The sequence below is a fragment of the Phaethon lepturus genome, unplaced genomic scaffold (genome assembly GCF_000687285.1).
Source record: "Phaethon lepturus isolate BGI_N335 unplaced genomic scaffold, ASM68728v1 scaffold5783, whole genome shotgun sequence".
Classification (NCBI taxonomy): Eukaryota; Metazoa; Chordata; class Aves; order Phaethontiformes; family Phaethontidae; genus Phaethon; species Phaethon lepturus.
Window position 1 is genome coordinate 1 of NW_010529605.1, and position 22,299 is coordinate 22,299.

The window sequence follows — 22,299 nt, forward strand, 5'->3', positions numbered from 1 at the left end:
GAGCGCTGTGACATAGACTGGAATCCTGTCTTTGACCCATCGTTACACTCCCCCCATGAGCGACGTCCTGAGGGGCGTCAGTAGCATTTTTGCTCTGCCGTGCAGCAGGTAGGTGCTGTTTTTTCTACCCTCTTTTTTCTCTGCTTGCCCACCTGCCCTCTGCCCTCACCCATCTCCATTTTTCTCTTTGTTACACATGGCAACCGTACCTTGGGGTTTCCTCCTCCTTCTTTGGCGGCGTATAACATCTGTAAGGCAGATTCTGCTAGTGTCTTGCTCTGGTCCAACACCGTCATCTGTTGCTGATGATTGAGTGTTTTGGATGCCACACCCACTGCGGCTAAAACCAAGGGTTCAAAGTAACTTGCCAGCTGTGTTACCTAAGAAAGCCAGAACAACCACAGAAAGCCATTAACCCCATTTCACTCCTGTAACTGAGAGGAACCACATTCCCCGATTACTGTCGGGCCGCGGATTAGCTCAAGCAGCCCGCTGTCCTAGTGCTTCTCCGCTGTACGGTGTTTAGTTTGTGTTATGTGCCCGTGTGATTCTGTGTCCCCTCCCCTTCAACTTCCTTCATCAAGCCACGTGTCTCCTCCCCAAACGCACACGGTCCCTTGAGGTCAGATGAAACCATTTTCAAAACCGCCACAGGAGCCGCCGCACGCTACTTAGAAGCATCCGTGACAGCTGTCTCCTCCGCGCAAGGGAGGAACTTCTCAACCTTCATTGCGAATGACAAACAACAAATGGGACCGCGTTCTACGTGGACCGCTCTGTTCAACTCGGGGGCTGCTTGTGTTTGCTACCTTTGCTCCCTAACCTCTCAAACTCTCTTCATCAGATTCCGGTGCAGACCTGGACGGTTCTCTGCTGTCCAAGACACCGGAGCGAGCACAAGTGCTAACGTTACCTCCAGACACGGTTCATTGCCGCTGGTGCGTGAACGTTTCCCCAAGCCAGGCACGTGGCCCAACCCTGCAGTGTTGCTTGCTGCGGAAAAGGAGACCTGTATCTTTGCAATCCTGAGTTGTTGTGTGCCTCAAAGGGCTAGCTAGACTGAGAATCAAAACTGCAAATAGTTGAGACTTTATGAAATATTTGATGGTTATCCAAAGCTAAACAGAGTTACTTGGCTACCACTCTGGCAGAGCTCTCACACTAACAAAGTGATTCCTTCCCGGCTTTAAATGCACTGGCACAGAAAACTTGTATTTATTTTTCTCTTAAGCATATATTGTAGCATGAGGAATTACTACCTGAGAAACTGCTAAAGTCTTGTAATAACCACAGTAAGTAACGCACGCTTCTGGTCCACGCGTTGTAACGTTTCATTTTTTGACAGAGATCTAATAAGCACAAGTTCTTACCCTCCACATAACGGAGGGACATGCTTACACAACACTTACAATAGAATGCAAGACCGTTACAAGCCTTTCTCCCCACCCCCACCACTCCAACCCCTAAAAATTTGCAGCAGGGACCAAAACTGAGGGTAGTTCCATATCACTACTTTTTTTTCCTAATAAAGCTAACGCTCCCTCTTTAATCAATGGAGACAGAGTGCCTCGCTCCGAAGGCGGAAAGCGGGCACATCCCACGCCTTGGAAACCAGAGTCTAAATCTCCCTCTCCTCAGACTACAGAAGCCGCTTCAGGTGATGGGCCTTCATAGGCCAGAGGTAATCTCTGTGCATATCCCACACTTCTCATTTTGTCTGGCCAAGAAATGGAGTAGCGTGCTTTACGCAAGGACCTCGGACCAGGACAGGATCTGAAAAACCTTTGCCAGCCTTCGCCAATCGGCCAAATTCTGCTGCATGTTCAACTATAACTCCGTGACCTGCTGAAGGAGCCTGGAGTGAGATGGGGTCCAGGTCCTGTGGTCACCCTTAACACAGCACAAGAGACAGAAGAACCGACACGTGTGACAGCTGCTGGCCACAGCAGCCAGAGGTGGGGAGACATACAATATTGCGCTCCACCTTTCTGTCTTTGCTTTTCCCTCCCCTTTCTTCGTTTGTCCTTTCTCCACGAACCTGCCCCTCACCAAAAACCTTGATGAAAGTATCTTTCCAATGGCCCAAACATAAACAGGTTTATTTGGTGTCAGCTCCAAGTATTTGGAAATCCCAGACCTTTCCTCCTTCCACATGCTTTTTTCTCCTCTTTTCTAGGAAGTGAAAAAGCTACTAAATGATGGTCTCTCCTAACGTCCAGCTGCCCGAGATTTCAATGGTAATGGTAATTACCAATGGTACATTACCTTCGTAATGGTAGGACAGTACCTTGTGCCCAAGCTGAGCGGCCTCTCCCCGAGCTGCAGTAGCTATGGGATCAATGAGGTGCCCAATTTCCTGGACAACCGATGTCAGCTGCTCCTGCAGAGCCTAATGTAAAGAGAAATTGTCAATTACTATCGCAGCTGTTCTTAATAATTATTGAGTTTTACTGTACTGTAACTATCACCCTCAGACCAACCAACGTACTCGGAACCTGTCCTGGTTTCAGCCAGGATGGAGCTGGTTTTCTTCGCAGAGGCTGGTGCGGGACTGTGTTTTGGATTTGGGATGAGAAGCTGTTGATAGTGTGCTGATGTTTTGGGTTGCTGCTGAGCAGCCAAGGACAGTCCAGCTTCTCGTGCTGGCCTTCCAGCGAGTAGGCTGGGGGTGCACGGGGAGCGGGGAGGGGACACAGCCGGGACAGCTGACCCAGGCTGGCCAAAGAGATATTCCCTACCATACGACGTCATGCCCAGTACATAAACTGGAGTTGGCTGGGGGGCGGAAATCGCTGCTCGGGGACGGGCTGTCGATCACGGGGTGGTGAGCAATTGCTGTATTGGGCATCACTTGTTCTTGTACATTCCTTTGTTGGTATTATCATTGTTGCTTTCTTCTTTTTTTTTCTGTCCTATTAAACCGTGTTTATCTCAACCCACGAGTTTTTTCCCAATTCTCTTCCCCGTCCCACTGCGGGAGGGGGAGTGAGCGAGCGGCTGCGTGGTGCTTAGTTGCCGGCTGGGGCTAAACCACGACAGAACCCTGTTCCAGCGACCTGCTATAGCAGGATGCAGAAATCCACGCCGTCGGCTTTCTTTGCATAGAAGCACAGAATTCTTGCTCATTTCATACAATAGTTTAGTTTTGAAGGGGTCTCTAAAAGGTCATCTAGTCCAAAATCCCTGCCATCAGCAGGGGCATCTTCAACTAGAATTTCTTCTCCTTTACCCGGTTTCAGCAAGAAGAACCCTGAGATAGGCCTGCTTCTCTTTAGATGTATATGGCAAGCCTGGGGAGAGAGGGGGGAACATAGCTCCCTCCCACTTCAGCCTACAGCAGCAAACTCGGGAGTCGGTGTCCTTTCTCATTGCCACGTGACACGGTCCCCCCCGAGTATTCTTGCCCTGCCAAAGAGTTAGTATCACTGCACCGACCAGAGAAACCAGCAGGAGCTCCGATTTAAATATCAAGAAGTGTTCTTCAAAGCAGACTGTACAGCATAAGAGCAAAAAGCTCTGCTGTAGACTTTGAAGCTAGCAGGACAAATTCTCCTATAAGAAAAGACAAAGGAAAAATATGACATCTCTGAGGGACGCAGATGCGGACTTGTGGACTGACCTCCTGAATACCATCTATGGGACAGGAGCATAAGAAAAGCATATTACCGGGCTTGTTGAGACATAAATACTGGCTTTGAATTCATAGCCGCTTTATGTCTTGCCAGCCGCCGGGATTTAGCTCACTCATGAAAGGCAAGAGAAAATAAATACTCCTCTTGCACTTTGTTACATTCCTGTACTGCTTTATAAATAACTGCCATTTTCAGTAATGTTTACTTCAGTTCCGTATGGTGTCCAAGATGACTTCGTTATTTAAATAGAAAATCATTTTATCTATGACATATTTCCTGCAGCAACTTCTTTTGTATAGCTTCATTTAGTCTGAGATGTTTCCAGTATGCACTCTTCCAGCCCAAAGAAACCGCTGGAATACACAAATAGACATGTAATTTCAGGAAGGAATAGTACAAGACGACACTAAATACCAAGCTGAGAATCTGATCGTGAGTTGTCGACTTTTAGTAGGCGGTCTGGCATGACTGCCCTTCCTCAATTAGATAAAGGCTGAAGTACCACAGGATTGGTCTGCGTTATCATGGGGCGGGGAAGGGGGGACGGAAGGAAGCTTTGAAAACGTATCAACTTCAGATTTCACTTAATTTAATGACAAAATGGGCATTAAGAAAAAAGCCGCAGACATTTACATCACCGGACTTTTAGTAACAGATTAGTTTCAGAAACATTCCAACTTCCACATGGCAAGGCACCACGGAAACACTACCAGTTGGTCCCGTCAGCACAGGAAGTCACAGTAGTATGTGGGTGGTGGTTAAAAATCACTGCTTTCACCCCTACTTTTGCCTGGCGACTCTGGTATCTTTCCAGATGTGATACACTTTGGTTGGCACGTGATTTTGCCTAGAAAGATTACAGTAAGAATACTTCTCCCCTCACGGGTAGATTGTGCTGAGTGCTCAGCTCCAAATCTTCAAATGGAAAGAAAAGCAGCAGGGTAAGTGAGGCTCCTCGACAGTACTCTGGTTTGCTCCTGAGCTATCTGCCTTACCTCAACTGAGATGTCATCCCTGGTAGCCAGACTCTGACTGACGGCTGCAAGGGAGGCCTGCTCAATGTCTCTGATGCATCTGTTGATCCCATCAATGGAGAAATCACATTCTCGCTGGCCTGGGGCCTTGTCCCTGAAAGACAGAGACAGTATGCTGAGCGTGGTGGGAAGGAGGCAGGCTCTTTCATGAATTCACACAAGCGTGCTTCATTACCTGACAATACATAAAGCACGTGGGAGGAGAGCAACAAGGACAAAAGTTAGCTTTGTTCTACCTACGAAATTTTGACGTATGTACAGTGTACTCTGCACATTTTAATACACACGCACGCATATCGCTCCTCTCTTCCTGATTAGACAGAAGAATTTTTTTTGCCTCAGAACAGTGCAAATTCCACCTCCTTGGGATGGCCAGACTGGCCCAATAATGAAGGTCAACATGAAAATGCAGAAGACACCAGGAAAAAATATTCACAGTTTCTGATCGACTGTCTCAGAAAACAATTTGTTCTGTACAGGGCGTTACCTTCAGTCCAAGGTATCTTTTAACAAAGGTTAGTTTCTAAGTACTTTGTCCTAGCATGCAGTTTGCTATTTTGGTACAATCGTTATCGGAGATCAACAAAACCGTAAAGACTCCTTAGTTCACTGTTTTCATATGATTTTGATTTAATCAATATTAAGAGGTTAGGTATAGAACTACACTTGGAAATTTTCAGTAAGGAAGGGAAGGGATAGACAGGTTTAGTCCAAAAAGGAAAGAATATTCACTTCTTGCTATGGCGTTCCTGCAACTAAACTGAGAATGCTATGGTAAAGAATAGACAGCAAAGGTAATTATACAATCTCTGACCCACCTTAAAAAAAAAGAAAAGCAAGCAGTTTTCCACGTACGGCATGTTGGTGCGCGACCTGGATGGAGGTAATATTAGCTAAATTTTTTTTATGCTACAGCATTCTCTATTTACCTTAAACTGAATCGGAGGTGGAGCCAGGGAAGGAGAACAGAATACAAAGAACAACCCTATGCTGCAGAGTGCTGTAGTCATCAGTAAAACACGTAGCGTTACTGGGGAGATACTGTGCCTCACAGAATAAATAATTTCCATTAGTGAAAAACACCACAGTGTGAATGGCCATACGGTATTATTCTTTATGAACGGCCACCCAATTATTACAGCTTAAATGTGGATACAAAGAAGTTACTATAAAAGACATAATACCTGATAGAGGTGATAAGACTCTTGATAGAATCTGAGACAGTGTGGGAATGCCCAGCTAGTACAGACCATGTAGGAGGGTCTTTTGGATTGATAGCCAGAGAACGAGCGGTTTTGATCAATAAAGATGAGCTCTCCAACATCATTTTAGCAGAAACTAGAATTGGTTCCTGTGCTTGCGATCCCTGTGGTCAGAAAGGTACAAGAACACAAAGATCATTTAAATAATTATTTGAGCTCGTCCACACTTTCTGCTCCTAAAAATCTGTTTAAGGAACAGCAATAAAATGCCATTATCATCTCTCGCATCACGCTATTATATTCACGGATAGTCAACACCGAAACAGTACTAAAATACTGCAGTCCAACTGTTTTCTCTGTAACATTCTTAAGAAACACTTTCAAGTTTCAAAAGCCACCATCCAGCTCAGAAATAGGAGAAAACAATGACACTTGTCTAATTGTAGACTATGGAGATATTGTTGAAAAGAAACTTTATTTGTCACAAAACGTGCAAGATTCAACCAAGCATGCTCTCTTCCCAGGCATTAGTTGGACTATGACACTCTAATTGGGTCATCATCTCCCTGCCTATTTTATTGATAGTAATTTGGTAAAGCCAGGTACCACAGGCCTGGAGAACAAGCTTAGATTTCAGTTACAACCCCACAACTTTAAGACTGCAGCAGTTACTGCATCATCTGATGTTGCTAGCTGGAATGGAGGCTGCCCAAAGCAGGAAGGAGCAGTTGGAGAGTCAGTAATGATACATGACCTCTACTTCGAAGCTTTTATGAGGCTTGAAGGATTTATTCTATGCCCCCACCCCTTTTATTAGTTACTTTAAATACTATTTCGTTGTAGTTACAGGGCTTGAGGATGGTTTTGGACAGTTTTTGAGGAAGGTTGAGGATGGCTCAGAACAAAATACAGAAGGCCCAGGGAAAGTTATTCTCCCCAGAAAACCTGCTTCTTGTCATCATGACTGCATCATTTTTGCAAGGGAAAAACCCCAGTGATGTCCCTTCAATCCTCTTCTGAACTACTTAGGTTCCATTTGTTAAAGCTGCTCTTGAGGGGAAAACGGGATATTTATTACTTTATCACATGGAAGGATCCAGCTAGCAAGACATGTGAGTCGCCTGTACTGCATCACTTCACTAACAGAAGACCGGCAGCGCTTACCGTACCCTAACTAGTTTTATCCTACCGGTGCAAAATTCAACGTCAGAGGTTAAGCAAAAGACAGCAGAATGCCCCAGGAACACTCAAGAACAGAGAGAGGCATTTCAGAGTCCCGTCTTTACAGTCACCTCCTCTCTCCTGACACATGATTAATTTAACATTTTCAACTTTTTCAGGGTGGAAGCGCAACATCCTGCCTTACCTCGGCGCTGATCTGTGCTGGTATGCTGACAAACTCAGGATTTGAAGCAAATGCTGTCAGATTTTCTACAGCCTCTATCAAAGGCGCTGTAGCAATTCTGCACCTGTTGCGGTTCTCTTCAGAGAAATCGCCATCCAGGGCCTGGAAATGAAATCATGATTGAGTTCCCTCTGGATGGGTTTCTTTGCAAACTTGAAAGAAGGTGATTCAATTCTTTGTAGTTTTAAACCGTTGTGTGCTCATGACATGTAAAAGGTCCTGCACAAACAAGGCTGATGCAAAGAGTGTGATCCTTTAAATGTCTGTTTTTTTACTTAGCTGGTTATTGACCCTAAACCTACGACTGCTGCTTTGCTTCACAAGACTGAATAAAGGTTTTCTATCATTGCTTTCTGGTGACTGTCATAAATTGTGTCTGAACACCACATGCTTCAAAGGGTGGAAGTGCCTAACAAAGTGGTTCTTTTCTATCGACTGATTTTTTTTAAGCAAACCAATAATATATCGCTCTCATTTTTCACGAGTCAATTGATCTCTTTCATAATCTCATAGGAAAGATTTCAATATGAAGGACCTTCTGTGTAACATAATAGAACCTTCCAGGCCTAAGAGCATAATTATTTTAAAAGGCTTCCACTAGCAGACCAGGTAATGGCTTCCTGAAGGGTTTATAATTGTGAGCCCTCTGTGGCTTAACGAGTATTATTTCTGCTTGCATGAGGAAAAGCTACCTCCTGCCAAATCGCAGGCAGGTATCTGGAGAATAAAAGATGACTATTAACAGAAGACTATAAAACAGCAGCTACATAAACTGCTTCTGTTTGGTTCCCAGTAGTATTTATTTCTTTATTTTTCTCTTACAAATATGGTAAAGCTGTCAGAAACACCTCCACAAACCTCTGGATACTGAGCAATGTAACACTATTGAAAGCCTTCACATTCAGTTGTTGGCAAATTATTCTCACGGTGCAAGCTCGTTAAATGCATCGACACAGAGGTGTCTCATACTGGATGGGGCAGCTACCTCTCCTAACACGAATATTGCCCAAGGTTTTCCATCTTGACGACGGCACAGTCATACCACATAATGATTACTTAAACCATACATATCACAGAAGGTAAAAAGATATTTCTAACCATTCTGATTCTGTCTCAACAAAAAAACCAAAAAAAACCCCCCAAAAAAAGAGAGAGAAAAGAAATAGCAACACAAATGAAGAACTAAGCACAATTAAGTAGCATTTGTACCTTGATAGTTTTAACCAAGTTGGCAGTGCTGTTTGCAACTTCCTTGGCAGACTGCACAAAGTGTCTCTTGGCAACAGGATTTGCTGTCTTTGATGAAGCAATGCGGCACGCATTGCACAAAGCAGAAGTGTGTTTGGCCACAATTGTGGCAGCTGATAATACCTGTAAAAATAGATGGCACAAAACAAGCAGATTGTCAAAGGAGCATGACATTTAACTATACTCTAGCTCTTCAAAGCTGCAGTTCAAAGCCATGCAACAGTTTCAAACAAAACCCCTTTGCTTGGTCACAAATAAGGCAAAGTCATGCATCCTAACAACGATGGTCTCACTGCAATCCTCCGGAATCACCTGTGATGGGCTGCTTGCTGGATCTACCAAATTCTGGCAAGCCATCTGGATTGCTTGATTGGCTCTGGCAAATTGAATTGGGTCAACGAGACCTTGCTGACCAGCCTGGCTGTTTGGATCTGAGATGCCAACCAGGTAAGCAGCCTAGAAATGGAAAAAGGAAGAAAACAATCCTAAGAAACAATATTAAATCCATCTTCATTCTTTGATAAGCTTGCCATATGTCATAGCACATGGCGTTCAGAGATTATCCAAAATTACTATTACTGTGAAGTAGTAATAGTACTATTAGTAATAACAGTACTATTGCACCGTGAAGTACTATTAAAAATTTTTAAACAGTAATAAATCTCCAGAATCCTCTGAAACCAAGAGAACTTACCCTTACACGTGTGAAATTTATTTAGTCAACCCCCTCCCCCCCTGCCACTGTTTAAACAGCTGGTATCCCTGGAAACATTATTTTTCACTTGCATAGCCGATGGGAACAGCTTTAATGGTCACAAGCACCAGCAAATTATTTACCGCATTAGCCACAGTTGGAGGTGGTGAGGGTTTTTGTCAAGCCTTAGCAGAAAACCAATGTGCAGCAAATGCACTACTGCTGAGTGTAGGATCCATCAAGTCTGCAGTTGCTGGTCTTACTGCAGCTCAAGATGTGTGATGACCAAACATACTTTCTTTCTCAATTAAATAAAAGTTTCATGCCTCTCAACAAGGAGAAATTGTCTGAGCTGTCAAAACTGTATTTGAAGATTTCTTGATGACTTTCCATTACAGATACAATTCTTTGTCACCTTGATATGCCAGTAAGGCAACGCAGGGTTAGATGTGGAGGAGATTAAGTCCATACTGAGCCATTCCATATTTGGGGAAAATCAAGAAGCGGTTTCCAGCTGCAGAGTGTGAGCCCCCCACAGCCAAATCCTTCACTGATGAGGCTGGATCAAAGTCACACAGTTATCAGATCAGTCAAACCACAGTGACCAGTTCCAGACTCTAATTTGTTCTAGTAGCTTAATAATTTTGGTTATTCCAAAAGTATTTGAACAGCTGAAAGAGGTTGTTTATTATTTAAAATGTTTGAAATTAGTAGTGCTCCTTATGAATTTTTACAAACTAAACCAAACTTGATTCATTCATTTTAACTGTGGCTGCTTTTTGTGCACCTCTTTATGAGGTAATAGTTCAGAGCTTGAGGTGCAAACATGAATTCCATATGCTGCAGCTTTGACATTTGCTTTATCCTCAGGAAAGTTTCCTTCTTGATGTCATTTCCCTTCCTTATAAAATACGCATGTTATTGCACTCTGCTGCTTCTGCAATGTACAGCAGTGCATGCGCAATTTCTGTGGATCTTCACAGAGCATGCCATGTTGGACAAGGCCATCATTTGTTTGGCCGCAAGGAAGAGAATCTCAGATTTACATACCCACAACATGAGCTTTCTAAAAAAATCAAAACATATACTTGCTTTACAGAGTTCAGTAGCTTACCTGAGCCGCTGCCTCTGTGAGGCCACAAAGAGCCTTGGATGCAACTCCAACGCATTCTCCAAAGACTAAAAGATCCCCAGTTTTTGCATTCTGGGAAATGCCTGCCATTGATTCTCCAAGAACCTCAGAAATTAAAAAACAGAGTTACTTTCCCAATATGCTTCCCTACCACTCAAAGGCAAGCAAAGGCAAGTGATTCCTGGCCTTGAGCCAGTTCTGGCCCACAAACCTCTTTGACTTGGCTTCCTGAAACTTTAGCTAGTTAACGACTTTGCGGAATTGGGCACGTTCCTCTGTGTGTGGCATAAGGGATAAGGCACGCAGATCAACACTGGGTTGACAGTGCCGAACATAAACACTATTACAGCACAAATGACTAAGAGGATACAGAATTAACCCTCATTATTTTTGCTGTCATCCACTACTCATCACAGCTAGCTTGGCTCTAGGTACATTTCACGCCTTGCGGAACATGACAACCAATCCCGCAGCTACTGTTGACACATCTGGGGTCGTCTTCACCCCCAAATTCACTGAAACTCAGTGGAAATGAAATTGCATCTAGTCTGCTGGAACCATCTGAATGTCAGAATACACATTCCCATGGTGCCTTCCACTGAATTCAGTTTATTTTCTTTTAAAATCCAAAATAAAATCTGACTGCAGTAGAGCATTAGATGCAAGATGACACGCACATCCATTAAACACTTTTTCTTTTAGTGAAGGAAGGATCTGAGACAATGCCAATGCATCAAATAGGGACACCAAAAGCAAAGCTTCAAAGACAGATGTATAGCATGCTATGTTTAAAAATAACTTAGGAGATTTTACACAGATTTTCTGATGTGCCAGAATGTATGGACTGCTCAGACGTTTCTCTAACCTGAAATTAGCTGTAAGAGACCTATCTCAGGCTGAGTTTTATCGAGGAATGCAGCATACATTTTAGCTATAAGCACTGTGCTGCGTTTCTAGCATGTTTGATATGCACGTGTAAGTTTCCGATAATCAAAATGCACTTTACAATTGCCACAGTGGGAAGAAGAAATTACCTTTGAGTTTTCCATTACGCCCTCAATACAATCAAAATATGAGAGGTCGCTCACAGGTTCGTTGGGGTTATCCAGCATTCCCTTAACTGTCTGAAATAATGAAAGATACTCTGATTATTGACAGAGCCTGAAATAGTGAGCTGAGAAGAACACAGACCATCACAACTATCCTGCTTATATCAGTGTAATCTTACAACCTTGTCTCTAGCAAGCAAACAAAACTACACACTCATCGAGAGCTCACATACAGATAAGTGTGTTACTCATTAAATGCTACCCTACATTAACTGAACTGTGGTAATGACACATTTGTGCGCTACAAATCTGTTCGAAGTATAGGCTAATGCGGTTTACCTTGTCTTTGTGATGAGTGATTTATGATTGGTTAATGATGCTCAGCTGACGTGAGGCAATCTGGTTTTCTGTCAGTTGTCACTCCAATACATGTTTTCAGTACTATTTTAAATTTAAAAAATGGAATTACAAGAGCGATACGAAAACCAGCTACCATTTGTTGCGTACTGTCTAGACACGCAAAGGGCTACCAAACTAAGTGCGAGTCAACCTCCTGCCTGCCTCTTACTACTGTCAAGAGATTCCACCAACGCAGCTCCCTCTGCCAGAAAGCTACATATTCTAGCTGGGTTTCATTTATTTTTCTGAGGTCATTCTGATTCCTGTAAATAGCAACATGGAAGTCAGTCACATATTCATTGAGAAGAATCAATGCATTTAGATAACAAAACTTGTAAAAAGCTGTAAAATGCAGCAGACTAATGCTTTTTTCGTAAAAAAATCTGCAATATGCCTTTTCCCAAGTTTGGAGGAACACTTTTCTGCCAAATATCAGGTAGAAAAGACTTCTAATCTTTCAAATGGAAGTGAAATCACTAAGTATAGAAAGATACTAACATCTATATCTGATGTTTGCCTTCAAACTGAAAGGAAATTTAGACATGAATTTAAACCCTTAGACTTTTCTCATAACTGAACTTCTAACATTAAGATACATCTACAATATTTTTAACAGCTCAGCTATTGCTTTTTAAAAGCTATAGTCTAACCAATTGCTGTAAGGCCTTAAGTTAAACTGTGAGAACAAAGTGATGTGAGGAAGAACTCATATCTAGAAAACAGGTTCCAGCTGGCTCTCATCTCTTCCTCAGTTCTCACAGATATTGCAGCAACTCTTCATTGTTGTGCTCCATCTTTAAATAACAACTTGTAAAGCAAACAATGTTCCTGCAGTACTTGTAGTACCACAGAGACAGAAGCCCTTGGAATGTACGGCAACAAAACAGCAAAAGACAAGGCAGCACAACTTCCCACTGACATACATTTGCTGTTACTATAACACCTTTGTTAATAGCTTTCAGCCGAAATCCTGGGCACGTTCAGCTATCTCATTGAAGGTCATACAGTAAGGTCCTCTCTAAACACAGTTTTCCCAGAGTCTCCAGGGAAGACTACAGAGCATGCTGACAGTCTATCAAATCCAAGCTGAGACACACTCTTTCTACAGAAACAATACCACTTAGTACTTTTAAGAAGCCTTGGTGAGACCAGGAGTAGTAGGCGATAAATTGGGGAAAATGAAGGGAAGAGGTGAGAGTTTAATAACTGTAAAGAGAAATTGAAAGTTAAGACTACTAACAATGCTTTCCCCCAAATTTGACAGGTTCCTCGGGTCATTTTGATAGCCAGTCTCCAGTCTGGTTTCAGGACTGTGTGGTTTTGCTTCAGTTTCCCTTTTCTCAGAAATTAATCTAATTTCATACAGCCAGGCTTTTCTCACTTTAGCCTTCAGCCATTTAGCCCTTTCTCTCAGGCAAGTATTTCCTGAAGTTCAATATGCTACAGATCTTCCTTCTGTCCTTCCTGGGCTCTGCTAGCAGTCCATATAAGCCAGGCCATTGGCACAGAACCCTCTGCAATGGCTTCCTAAGGCTGTTCTGCCCTACGTTTCTTCCATAAGCTCTCGGTTTTCTGTGGCTCTTTAGCTGGGAATTCTGATGCTTTCACATCCCTGCTGTTTTGCAGATGTCTCCTCATTAGTCTTTCAGGAAGTCCTAGGAAATGGCACTTCGTCACCCCTGCTTGCTCCACCCCTACATTCTGCAATGATTTCAGTCAGCCATTACATTACGGACCAATTTCCAGTTTTCTCTTTCTATTATTTGGACTTGCTGCCACTCCCTTTAACTAAGAGGAGAACACTTCTAAGCTCAAGAAGGTAAGAATTCAGAAGTACAAAGCAGCTCATAGGCAAACCCCTACCAATATTTTGGGATGACGACTGTGGACTTGCATATTACAACAGCTCACAATAACCTAGATGCACTGCAAAGGCCTTTGTACCCTTTTGATACCAAGGGGCAGAAATAAGAAGGCTGAAAGTGTTTTATGCTCACTACACAGGCCAGTCATCCCTTGATCTTCTGACACTGACAGCAAACATTTAAAAAGATGCTATTTCCCACTATTGTAAGCAGCTGTGTCTGTGATCAGAACAGAGTCTTTGAATTAGGTCTTTCAACTTACCTGCTACCCACTATTTAGCCAGCCAAACATTTCACTCATGAACCAACACATACCTTGCAAAAACCTGTATTGACACACATGTCGTATCAGCTTGACTGTGACAAAGCAGATACATGTCATCCAAAATCTACACTAAGAAATGGCAGGGAGCAACAGGGTAAAAGATGGTAAACGTTATCTTAATGTGGGATGTCAATAACAATATTCTACAAGCAGAAAAATCAAGATACCGCAGCTACCTCCAGTGCACTGCTGGTAGTAGGAATGTCCATCTTGTCATGATTCTTCCTTAAGTCACAGTGAAGTACAAATAATAGGGAACAAAGTGTACCTTTAGAGGGGCAGGAAAGAGGAAATGGGGACAGGGCAGCAAATTTCATTCTGGCCAAAACGACAAGATGTTCATAGAGGTTCTATGCTTACCTCATATGCAATTAAAACCCCTGCCCCAAGTGAGAAGGTGGTGATAGCAGCTCATCGGACAAAGAAAACAAAGGAAACAAACATTTGGGGCCCATTTTTGCTCATTAAAAATTTTGAAATGTAGTAATACCTCCAGTTCTCTGAGTGCATTATCACATTCCTTCTGCCCAGGAGCTTGCTGGGTGCACAGCGTGATGAGCTGGTTTATACTCTCAGTCACAGCTCTAGGGAGAGTAGAAGGAAAAAAAAGGTATATTTTAAAGTCAAACTATTCCTCTTATTAAAACTTTTGTTTCATTAACTGTACACTGCATGAAGACTTAAAACTTTGATGTTCTAACTACATTTTTTCTTTTCAGTGTTTGGGGATTACCTGTAAGTTAAACAGTTCACCTAGAGACCTCTTCTTTAACAAGCTTCACAGGAGCAAGAACATTCTCACTAAAGTATTTGGTAGTGATCCACACCTGAAAATCTACACCGTCAGTGCAAACAATTGAGAAGTCAGACCAGAAGAAACAGAAGCTTCATCTCACGGCAGCAATTGTTGGTGAGTGTCTGTGGCAAGGTTTTGGCTGCACGGGTGGCCTCTGTGAGAAGAGGCCAGGGGCTGCCCCATGTCCAGCACAGCTGGTTCTAGACAGCTCCAACAGACTCATCGCAGGACACAGGTGAGCCCAGCCACCAACCTGGTGGCACCTCTGGCAAAACATGGGTAAGAAACACCACACTAGCACAGTGACGTAACTTAGTTACTAAAAGATATTTTAGCACTTCTCCAGGTCTGATACTAACTGAATAATTTCTCAACTAGCACCCCAGAAGTCTTAAAAGACAAAGAAACAAGTGGCCAGTATGTCAAAAAATATTTGAATGTAAAGTTATATTATATGCCCTTTGCTAGCAAAGTCTTGTGTCATCTGACATACCGTATCACACACACACACACACATATATAATCCTGCTATATATTTCTATAGCCTGTTATCAAGTTTTTTTTTTCTCTTTAACTAATTATTGATATTCTCCAAGTCAACATGCATTGGCTCCCTTAAGCTTAAATCCACAGAGAACAAGGTATTTTTGCATTACGTTTCTACAGAAGTTTACAGTTCTGGTGCTCTTGAACATAGGCTGAATCTGACATACAATATATTCACTGTTTGTGTTTCTGGTTAATGCTCTGATATTAAGCAAAATTAAGTAAAGTAGCATAACTTCCTTAAGAAGTCCTTTATTAAAGGAGTGGATTTATTTTTTAGAAATAAAGTTATTCCTATTAGAAAGGGACAATTCCAAGGTCCAGGACAATATCAACTACATCACCCCCAAGAAAGTAACAGTCTTCACCTACTCACTTCCTCTCTAGGCTAATCTTTGTGAGTGTAAACATTTTGGAGAACAATATTAAAAGCTACATCCACACGATCTCAGGCGTTCATCTGATTTAACATCGACATTTCTAGCTCTGATGTCTATCTGTCCTTCAGCAGACCTCTTCCAGTTTGATATTTGAACATTCCATTTGCAAACGTAGACAGTTGAATAAAAAGTTAATTCAGAAAAAAAAATTGTAAAAAGGATTTGATAAAGTGAAAGAGAGGCAATTATCAAGTCAAACACTGAAGTGTTGTGATGTTTTTCACATAAACACTGAGCAACTTGATTGAGAAACAGGGTCCACGAGATTAAATTCAGGGCATGGTTGACAGAATCCTTAAAGTAAGGGTATCTTCCAGCAAATAAACATAGCATCTAACCCTTTCAGGTGTTTGTGCTTATACATCCGTACACACTGTTAGTGATAGGGAGCCATGATGTGATTTTTAAGCACATTCTATAGAAGAACATTAATCCATTTCTTTGTTAGGAATTGAGAGGCTTACTGTTAGCTACTGCGTTGTCAGAACACAGATTGTAAAAAAAGAGTACGTAAAACACACTAGTCCCTTTCAGAAACCAGGCCAACTCTTCAACTGCTGGTTCTTATTTCCACCAAGGGGAACAAGTTATGCCAGTTAAGGAACTACTCTTAAAAAAAAAAAAAATAAAATTCTGATTAAAAATAAGCAGTTTTCCTCCAACCTATTTCATTTAAATAGAACTGCAGGTTCCGACCACTCAGTTAACTGTCAATAGCATAAGGATGTATAGACACATTATAAATATCACAGAAAAAAGCAAATATCTTAGGAAAACCTAAAGCAAGCAACACATCCTTACCTTGCTGCTGCTGCTAAGAGGTTCTTGGCATTAGGAGCTCCAGGATCAACAGACAGAGACTTGGCAGCTAGTAACAGCTTGCTGGAAGCCATAGAGATGCTCTTGAGGTTACCTATTACTTGAATCTGGTCCTCCTTAGTCTGCAAAGCCACAGCAGCATAACATTACGTGCAAAGTTTGCAATAAAGAGTGTGCTAAAACCATGTTTGGAAACCCAGTTTGCTTATCCACCTGAAGCCACTGACATGCAGGGGACTATACTCAGGAGAATGACATGGACCAAAGCCTCTGTTCACCCAGACAGGTGCCTCCAGCTTCACTTACATAACAGAAGAAGAAACCCATATAACAAATAGCTTGGTTTCTAACAATGGCAGTATTCAGAAGTGAGCAACGGAGAAACTTTACTACTCGTTGAACAATGCTTTTGTTGTCAAGACTCTCATGTGTCTCTGCCTGGCACAACTGATCCACATTATTCAGTGTACACTGCCTGTATTCTAGCATCCTCAGGCTCCCTAGCATCTAACTGGGAATACTCACAAAGAAAGATCCCTCCAGAAAGTCCTCTATCCCAAGAAAATACGTTTGTATAAGCCTACTTTGGTAAACACTTTGATTTGCATGTTCTATTACTTTATTTGCTTGAAAAGGAAAACCTGCATACGCATACAATTACAGGGAAGTACTGCATTGTCACAGCAAATAGCTGTGACTAGATTCTTCTGTCAATGATCAGAAGTAAACCTGTTCTTTCTAACAGTCTGTTGAGGGTTTTATGTAAAGAGGTTGCATATTACTCAGTGGATGTGAATAGCTTTCACTATGTATTTACATTCTGTCATGTGTTCCCCCTCCCCTTTTGCTGGGCATTCAAATTACCTGGTCTTGCTTCTGTTCAGGCCAAATAACTAGACACAGACAGAACGCACTCTCTTTTGAAAGATCAGCCATTAATAACTAAGATGGTTACCATCCGCTATGACAGCAGGATAAGCAAATCAGCAGGTGCCACAGGGTCAGCAGCAGCTGGAATACTCTTTTCGATGGCTATTTGCAGTATTATTTCTACCTTAGCCATCACTGAATTGGCTCAAAACACCCTAAAAAGTCAACGAGGCCCATGGCTAAAAAGATAGTCAGGCACTTAGCTCCTACTCAGTTTCAGAGAATCAGCTAATATTTGGTGTCTAACTCACTTCATTGATCTGGAACCTGGTTGATTAAGTTTTGATGAAGAATAATCAGCAGTCATTGTCCGATCGCTCTACTCAGCTCTATGTACAAGGCATCTGCTCCATAGAGACGCTTCATAAATTACTTCAAAGGACTGGCACACTTTCTGGCTAGTTTTCTTTCAGCAATCATTTCTTAGGTTTGCAAGTTCCTTCTGCCTCCTAACTAGGGCAAAACAGTCTGCCGATTCTTTTTTCTGCAAGTCCTCCTAGCTCTCCCGGTACCTGACACTTTTTTGTATGCTGATATTTATTATGTTAAATCATCTCCAAATGACCAATTAGTGTAGTTCAGTACACCTAAACCCAGTAAGACAAAATGAAGGAGTTAGCTCCAACTTCAAGTGGAAGTAGTTCAAGTGTTGTGCTGTAGCACAACAGAGTCAATTCTTGTTAGTCCTAGACTACTCTAGGAATAAGTGTCAACATTCCTGATTGTTACTGAGTTCATCAGAATGGATCTCTGCCAGATTTTATAGCACTAAGGCTAAGTCCATGTGCTTGTGCTCTTAGTTCCATGGCATTTCAGCCAGCCCTTTTCAAATGCCAGCCCCACTCTGTAGCAGGTTCATACCAGCACGCACCATAGACCTATATCAAATCTGGATTTTAAACACATCTTTTCCCCCTTCTACTTAAAGCATTTGAAAATTAGCGAAGAAAAGTGCTAAATTTTGAACAGTGTTCACATAAATTATGCTTCATGGTAGTTCTACCAAAATAGAAGCAACCCTAGCCTTTGCTTTGAGAGGCTTAGAACACCTTTGTACCTCCAGATGTACAGCTCAAATTACTTAACGGCCCGAAGTAGACAGAGGAGTATGAAGTCATTTCTGACTGGGCACAGGAACAAATACCAGTATCCTGCTTAAAATGCAAATGCTGAGTTGACTTCACTCTGGATAACCCGTTAAAGATAACGACTTCATAAAAAATATCACCTGCCATATTTGGATAGGCTCACACTAGGATATTGTACTGTGCTACAAGATAACCAAGATGCTGCACTGCAAGATACTGTGACCAAGATAACCCGAGGTCCCAATTAGCAGGATAAAAAAAAGCAACGAAACTTACTTGTGCTTGGCCAGCCATTTCAATACCAGCATCAAGAAATTCATCAAAATCATCGCTGAATTTTCCAGAGGCTGCAGCCAGTTCCCCACTTTGGCCCCGTGTAGCATGGACGACTTCTCCTGCTGACTGATTCAGGTCTGCTGCTGCCTGGTTCAGTTCGCTCTGAGCTTCTTGAAATGACTTAGAACTTGGGGGGAGCTGTAAGAGATCAAGTGCCATATTTTACTGTCTGTCACGTCACACCAGCCCTTCACAACTGGAAAGTTCAACAGAATTCAAAAACACTAAATGCAATACAGTCTTGAGCTTCACATACAAGCTAGAATGGGGTACTGAAACTGGATTGCTAGTGATTCAGTCCTGAATGCAGAATAGTCCAACTATGGGACAGCTATCAACCAGAAATCTATACAATGGCCTTCGTCCCACTGTTTCTTTCAAGGGACAAATAAGTAGGTAGGCCTTTCAAGGGACAGAGATGACAATAGCTATTTTATGGTTCAACTGCGAAATTCAAAGTGATAAACTCAGTGGCAGAAGTTGGAGAATTTTGGTCTCCAAGTCATCATTCACATCCACAAACAAGCTTTCTGGAACACCACACAAGTATGGGTAGCTCTTCACAATGACTTTAAACTCCTGACCTTGTTTTACCAAGAGGCATTGCACAAACATATCAAAATACAGTTCTTCCTTCGTTCACAGGGTAGCAGGATCACTGGTGGGTGCAGAAAAAAGTTGTTCAAATCCTATAAGCCTCTGGCAAATTACCAGTGCACAAAGGGGTTTTTTTTTTGACATGGATGCAGTTAAACAGCAATATAACAATTCTTCTCCTTGCACAAAATGACCGTAGCTGCACCAAACATTTTTTGACCGACAATGCTCCTTAAACTGAACTCATCAGTTCTAGGTGTGAGATGGATTATAATTTTCTAGTTTTCATATTCTTCAAAATGTTAAGTCACAGTTGGCATTTTCAAAAAAACCCAAACTAATGGTGATCTACGACGACAACATTAATATTGCCTTTGCAAGCCACAGACACATTTCACCTTTCCTGTAAACTAGAACAACAGCATTTCAGCCAAAGTAGCAGGTACTTAAAAAGTTGCTAAGCTTAAACAAAAGTTGTATGAAGCATACCTAGAGCACATTTACTAAATAGTAACATGACACATGGGGAACCCAGATCCGCTTTTCAGTTCTCTGGAATTTATTTCTATGTTAAAAGACATCTCACCGAATCAACTAGGAGCTTCTTGCTAGATTCCCCAATACTCTTCAAGGCCACATCCACATCCTTTTGCCCAGGCAGACAATTCACACAGTTATTCAAGGAGTGAGACACTGCTTTTGCCACCTACAACACATAAGTAAACAGATCCATACCAAGAAATGCTTGAGTGGTCATTTATCTAATAGGAGGCACGTTCTACAGCCAACAATTCCTACATTCCGACTCTAACAAGACCATTTTTGAGGCTTGTTACTTTCTTGGTTTGCTCACCTGTAGTCTAGCAGTAGTCATTATTTATGCTCACCCATTTGATAGGATAGTGTTGGCAGGGCAGCTCCGCAACTGCTCCTTGCACCTGGGATAAAGGCTGCAGCACTGCAGGTAAGGGAACGTCCCTGAAGTTAACCATATACTAATCACAGAAATCCTTTGCATGTTACTTTTTTCAAAGTCCTGACTAAAACAAGTGTCTCCTTGTAACAAGTTATTTAAAATGCAGGCCAATTATAGAATTTTTCAAACCAGTAAAAAAGAACCTGTTACTTATCAAAGTCTTCAAAAGCAGTGGTGCCACATGTGTACAAAACATGCACTCTTTGAATATAACATGAATACAGATCCTTCATTTGATAATGATCTGTTTAACAGTTGTTTCATTTTTGCAGTCAAGCAGCCTACTCAAATATGTTGTCGGTAAAAACACTTAACTGCATCTTCATATAAGTTCATTTTCTAGAAGATGACTAAAATATACTTTGCACCATCCGCATAGTTTCACATAAGCATAATGTTACTATCTGAGAGTTGCTTGAAGGACTAGAAAGCTGACATTCCTTGCAGCCTTATTTTCTGTTGTCCTCTCTCATTATTTAATGTTGCATTTCACTGGGTGCTTGATAATTCATGTAGCTCCTCAAGTCGCAACTTACCTGGGCTAATCTCTGCTGACTGTCTGCATCCCCTGGTGCAGCCAGGGCCTGCTTCGCCTCCTGAATAAGCATAGCAGAGCCTTCCATGACATCCCTTGCTGAATCCAACATTGCATGCGCTGCCACAGGGTCAGTAGTAGATGCTGCAACCCCTCGTGCTGCCTGAGCCAAAGTCTTCAAAGCCTGAGCAGTTTCTCGGGCAGCAACTCCTGTGTTCAGATTTCATCAAGGATTCTATTAGTACCCTTAAAGACAATCTTTGTATTTTATGACAGATGAATATGCAGGTAACAATCCCATTGCAAAATAACATTGCAAATGCAGTTTAAAAGAAAATACTCAAACAGGAACACGTTTGAAATACACAGCATCATTTGCCTAGAGAAATGCCTATAGTGAAGCCAAAAAGTAAATATTATATGCCAAAGACCATCTTTCGGGCACAGCTCTAAATCAGTGACTAATTTTTAGTGAAGTACTAAAAAAGAAGAAAACCTAAAACCTGGAAATGAGGAAAAACTCATACTCCAAGCTATGAGGGAAAGTGATTGTCTGCAAGAACGGTGCACATGACTTCAGAGCCACAGCATCTCTGTTGCTTCTGAAAACGCAACTTTGGATTTTTTAGAGAAAAAAAAACACAGCAAAAGCTTAAGTTCAAGCAATTAAAAAAAAATTAAAAGACAACACTAGGAATGATAAAGACAACATCTAGGGATGATACAACTTGATATAGTCTAACATCATTGTGAGTACAAGCACATAAAAATAACTGATGAAGTCACAGAGAAGATGTCATGAAATTAGTTTCTGTGGTCTGTCTGGCCACAGAAATTAGAGGACATTCATCAGCTCTAGCGCTGAGGTGTACAACTGTATGAATAATGGTCCCATTCTTCTATTTTTCAAATTTAATTCAGCCCTTAATGAAAACCAAGATAAAATAGTCTTCTAAAAGCCCTTAATTAGCACATAGTCTAGTCAACAACATATGCAATTTATGTAGGTAGTATATTTTGAGTGATAACGTTCAAATCATGCTATTCCTACCAAAAGAAAGCTATAGAGAAGGTTCACATTTGCTGTACAAGACCTTTTGGTTATCCATACTTAGGCATTCAAAATAATTAGAATGCTTTAATATCCCTATTGGAAATGCTTAGAAAGCTGGGACATTGCAACCAAATACAACGCACAAAGTAGCCATGTTAGCATTTTAACACCAGTGCCTTTTAACTTTTTCCTCTTCC

At 41.8% G+C, this 22,299-nt stretch overlaps 1 protein-coding gene across 1 annotated transcript in view; it reads right to left on the bottom strand.

The window, feature by feature from the left end:
- Positions 1 to 209: 209 nt before the first annotated feature.
- Positions 210 to 22,299, bottom strand: part of LOC104618401 (talin-2) — a gene marked incomplete at its 3' end in the record, with an annotated part of 66,157 nt that continues 44,067 nt past the window's right edge. The window contains exons 26-39 of the mRNA XM_010283980.1: positions 21,050 to 21,258; positions 20,124 to 20,243; positions 18,881 to 19,078; positions 16,569 to 16,708; positions 14,476 to 14,569; positions 11,382 to 11,471; positions 10,330 to 10,452; positions 8,834 to 8,977; positions 8,483 to 8,644; positions 7,235 to 7,375; positions 5,851 to 6,032; positions 4,628 to 4,760; positions 2,288 to 2,389; positions 210 to 380 (exon numbers count right to left, since the gene is read on the bottom strand). Coding sequence (XP_010282282.1) covers positions 210 to 380; positions 2,288 to 2,389; positions 4,628 to 4,760; positions 5,851 to 6,032; positions 7,235 to 7,375; positions 8,483 to 8,644; positions 8,834 to 8,977; positions 10,330 to 10,452; positions 11,382 to 11,471; positions 14,476 to 14,569; positions 16,569 to 16,708; positions 18,881 to 19,078; positions 20,124 to 20,243; positions 21,050 to 21,258 — 2,009 coding nt within the window. The remainder of the gene's footprint in view (positions 381 to 2,287; positions 2,390 to 4,627; positions 4,761 to 5,850; positions 6,033 to 7,234; positions 7,376 to 8,482; positions 8,645 to 8,833; positions 8,978 to 10,329; positions 10,453 to 11,381; positions 11,472 to 14,475; positions 14,570 to 16,568; positions 16,709 to 18,880; positions 19,079 to 20,123; positions 20,244 to 21,049; positions 21,259 to 22,299) is intronic.